The sequence below is a fragment of the Saccostrea cucullata genome, unplaced genomic scaffold (assembly GCF_032062105.1).
Source record: "Saccostrea cucullata isolate Sc308-1 unplaced genomic scaffold, CSIRO_AGI_Scuc_v1 ctg3104, whole genome shotgun sequence".
Taxonomy (NCBI): Eukaryota; Metazoa; Mollusca; class Bivalvia; order Ostreida; family Ostreidae; genus Saccostrea; species Saccostrea cuccullata.
In genome coordinates, this window is record NW_026933854.1 from 24525 (window position 1) to 29209 (window position 4685).

The following is a 4685-nucleotide window of genomic DNA, read 5'->3' on the forward strand; positions in this document are numbered from 1 at the left end:
CAAAACAACAGCAACCTGTACCATAATTTTGTATATATAAAACCAAAGTTTTCCCGATCACTATTAACTAAACGATAATTGAAAAAAAAACTTCTCAAATTTGACTGAACGACATATTTCTGCGATTATAATATACAATAAATTTATATTTATAACATATCTAATGAGAATAACGTTCTAATATTTAATTGAACCCCCTTCCTCGCATTAACACATACCATTTCCTATTTCTAAAGCATATACCCTTTCCCCGCAATCACGCATTTTCACGCACTTATGAAGTTCATTTAATCTTTATTTTAACGCCAATATCCTTCTATTTTATACTAAAATAAAAAAAATGTATGCTTATTAAAATATTACGTCACAATATTTTAGAGTAACTTGTACCACTCTGTAAAGTGCTTGCAGGGAAATGGTATCGTCATATTTCTATGACGTTAACATTAAGTGTATGTTGCATAACAGTTCAGTTAGTTGTAAAGAGTTAAGAGAATGTTATACAATCCATGTATATGGTACTGCGATGCAATGTTTTATCCTGTCTTCGCTAAGTATTGTAAAATAAAAAAAAAATGATGATTCTTTATAATAAGGGTCAAACGGCTTTAAACTAGATAAAAAAAAATTCTCTTTCTCGTCTTTCAAAAACCGGCGATACATCAAAAATAATTTCCTGCTACATGCATCCCTTCAAACTTGCTCCCGAGTTATTATCACTCCGTCACTCTGGTTATTCAATTCAATGTTCTTTTCACAAACAAACGAGATAGATACTTGACAAGGCATGTCGTTCCACAGTCCGTCCGCATAAAGATGAACGCAGTGTTCTACGCTGCCCGCATTATCTGGCTGACCAAGTGCCCAGTGGGTGAACGTGACTTGGTTTCCATAACGACCCCAGGTGAAGACGCCCTCGTGTACAATATCGCGGGCACCAATCCAGGTATGACACCAAGGCGAGTCTTTTACACAATAATCTGCGAGAGATATATTATAAATTGCATAACATAAGAAAAACCCTTAGTAGATGCATGAGGGCACAAAGGTACTGGCTTCTTGAACAGCTTTAAGGACGAAAAATTCATTTTTGGGCGACAGAACTATATTGATACTGCACGAAACCTTGCCGTTCTAGATTATATTTAATGGAATAAAATTCTCTAGATTCTTGTAAATAGATGGCTTATTAAACTCATTTCATTACTATTTGTATGAATGCCCTTTAAATTAAGATCAACGCAGTACCCGACCAACCAACCAACCAAACAATGCATATTTTATAAATCTAAATGCTAGAAAATACATGCCACACTGAAAAAATGAAAATAAATTTATTCAGCTCATTTTAAGGGCTACTTAGGTGGCCTATTGCTATCCGTTTTCGTCCGTCGTCGTGCGTTGTGCGCTAACATTTGAACATTTTCAGCTTCTCTGCAATCACTCACCAATTTCATCCAAATTTGACACAGAAAATCTATGGGTGAAGGGAAACAAAAATTGTGAATTCCATGGTCCCTGCCCCCTGGGGCCTGAGGGGTGGGGCCAAAACCACTAAAATTAATGAAATCTTTAAAAATCTTCATCTTTACTCTTGGACATCAAGCATAATTGTAATCAGCATTGAGTCCTCTACCAAAATAGTGAAATACATGGCCCCTGGGTGAGGGGCTAAGGCGGAGCTAAATAGATTATATAGTGAAAATGCATAAATTCTTAAGTTTGAAAATGTTCTCTGCTCCTGGGTATTAAATAAACTAACCAAGTATATAGTTATGTTGAATCAGGCTGCCTCTACCAAAATTGTGAATTTCTTGGCACCTGGGTCAGGGGTTCTAGTGCTAGGGCAGGGCTCTATTGATTATATAGTGAAATTGCATAAATTCTTTCAAAATCTGCTCCTCTGCTCCTGGGTATTTAATAAACTAACTAAGTACATAGTTATAATGAGTAAGAGTGCCTCTTCCAAAATTGTGAATTTTATGGCCCCAGGGTCAAGGGTTCTGGTGTTAGGGCGGGGCTCTATTGATTATATAGTGAAAATCTTCAATGCTCCTGGGCATTAAATAAACTAACCAAGTACAAAGTTATGTTGAATAAGACTGCCTCATCCAAAATTGTAAATGTCATGGCCCCTGGGTCAGGAGTTCTCGTATTAGGGCGGGGCTTTTTTGATTATTTTGTGAAAATAACATTAATTCTCTAACAATTTATTTTCTTCTCTACTCCTGAGCATTAAAAAAACTAACCAAGTATATAGTTATGTTGAATAAGGCTGACTTATCATATTTTGATCAATGTCACAGAACTTATATCACTAGCCTAAACTGGCAGGTGATGAAATAAACAATTAAATGTTCTACTTTCCTATTTGTAACCATTATGTGTCCAGTGGCAAAGAGCCTGTTAGGATATCATAGAAAAAGAAGCAAAAATGAATGTACAAATATCGTATCTATATAAAAAGAAATACTTTTCTTTTCATTTCCTCCTCCTACGGGACTTTTTCATTCTGATGTTCGTAACTAAATCTATAAATATAAAAATGCTGGCCTTATAATAAAGAAAATGGATAATTTCAGGGCCCCTGGGACAGGGGTACCAGGGGGGGGGGTTTTCTTTGTCTAAAAGTAAATTAATGTTTTGAAATATGATCTTTGATAAGCAATGGTGCCTCTTTCAAAATGTGAATTTCATGGCTTTTGGATTAAAACATGAACCAAATTCAGTTGCTGGAAAGGTGCCTGATACTCAGGTGATCTATAAGGCTCTTGGGCCTCTTGTTAAAACATGAGATGAATAAGAACAACATACCACGTATGAGGCTAGAAATCCAATCGTTTTCCTCCCTTGATTCGATTTCTGCCAAATATGCTGCATTGCCTTCACATTGTTTCTAAACATCAGTTTATAACTATTCATTAAAATATTAACCAAGGGTTATTTTTCTCTATTTCAAAACAAAGGATCTTCCTACGAGGTGTAAATCACATAGGTGCATCACAGAGAGTTTTATGAAGCGGTCTAGCAATTTTGATCATTTTTTATTTCTATGAATGGTGTTGCAATGGTAACTAAGAGTAGAATTTATTTCTACGAAATTCATTAAAAAGTCTAATCCTACAATAAAGAAAAGGGAACAAAGGCTTTTCACTGATCTATTGCTCTTGAAAGAGGTTTTAATTAAAAAGAAGTGATGATTCGATCCTTAGCTTTAGAGCAGATTTCGGTCTCGATCTATATTTCTAAAAATTCTGCGTCAGTTTTAACATTGAATTGGGATTTTACGTTGTATATTAAACAATAAATCTAATGAAAATATGCGATTAAATTCCATTCAACTTTGATTAAGCTAAGAACCCTATTTTGTTGCTGAAGATTTATTAGAAGAAAATGATCATTTTTTCCCTTTTGAGATATATACATTTGTATATTGCTGTTAAGTTTATATTCCTATTTTTCCATGCTTGTTGCACAAAGACCTGTTTTTACAATGAAATGTTTTATACTGGTTCTAAAGTATCTGTTTAATTAATTTTCATTTAATAACTTAATTGTGACAAATATAGTAAATATATTCTGGAAGTCCAGAAAAAAAAATTTACAATTTTTATTTTGTGTAAAATTAACCAATATCTAAAATTTAGATCATACACCAACACTTTTGTTTTCCTTTTCTGAATATACAAGACAGCATTGATCAATCTGCTTAAATTAAGCAAAAGTTCAAGACTTTGAAATAATTTTATTCTCGTAAAATTTTTAATTCTAGAAAAATACCATTTTGTCAGTGCAGAAAGGTCAAATAACTGATTATGCGAAGTAAATTGAAATTTATTCTTTGTCACAATTTTAAAGTGCCTTTTAAAAAATTTCTTAAAGTTTGTTTTTTGGTCCCATGGTTTATTTGGATAAAAATATTAGAGGAAAACGTCGAAGATGTGCTTTTGGATCAACACACAAATTTCAGTGCAAAAACGTCATATTAAATGTACTGAAGTGTCAAATAAAGTATATATACAACCAAAGGTTTGTTTTGATATTTAATTAAGTTATAAATAGATATGTTCGACAAATTTAAAAAGTTTGAGTTTAAATATTGAATCTAACCTCGTTAAATCCCTTAATCTTAATATAGATGTATAAGAAATATATGAAGTAATAAATGTTTTGAATTCATCAGGTTGTCAGAATCTACTTAAAAAATAGATATAACTTGACTCTTTTTCTAATACATAATCACATTAATAACTATTAACCTTAGCAAGGTCCCATGTTTTTAAGTCAGGAAAAAACAGATATTGATTCTTCCCGTATGTGTGCCATCCTGCAAAAAAAAAAAAAAAAGAAATCGGAAAAAAGAAAAAATCTTGAATTGTATGGTACTTAATAAGTTGGTTCGTATATGTACGAACCAATATGGTTTAAAATCGTTGTCTTTTAATTAAAAATTTCACTTACAACAGCTAAACGCATTTTTATACATGGTGATAGCGTCACAGGACATCAAAGTTGGTTGTCCTTTCATAATCAGAGAATTTAAGGTCTTTTAAATTTCAATATCTTAGATTGCCGAAATGTAGCAAATAGGTCTCATGAACTACAAGTATTTCTCTGTATTTTTTGTTTGCAAGTCTGCAATCAAATTACCACAGTTGAGGTCTATGGTCCATTCTCCATTATTT

General features: G+C 32.7%; 1 protein-coding gene across 1 annotated transcript; it reads right to left on the bottom strand.

Moving 5' to 3' along the window:
* Positions 1–622: 622 nt before the first annotated feature.
* On the bottom strand, positions 623–4476 carry LOC134239506 (perlucin-like). The gene is made up of 3 exons (XM_062721683.1): positions 4462–4476; positions 2815–2896; positions 623–980 (listed from the first exon to the last, which is right to left on the bottom strand). The coding sequence occupies exons 1-3, from the start codon at positions 4474–4476 to the stop codon at positions 694–696; spliced, it is 384 nt and encodes a 127-aa protein (XP_062577667.1). The 3' UTR covers positions 623–693.
* Between the last annotated feature and the right edge of the window lie 209 nt (positions 4477–4685).

Coding starts and splice junctions, on each gene's coding strand:
- LOC134239506 (XM_062721683.1), bottom strand. Junction 981..2,814: donor GATTTCTAGCCTCATACGTG/GTATGTTGTTCT, acceptor TATCTCTCGCAG/ATTATTGTGTAAAAGACTCG.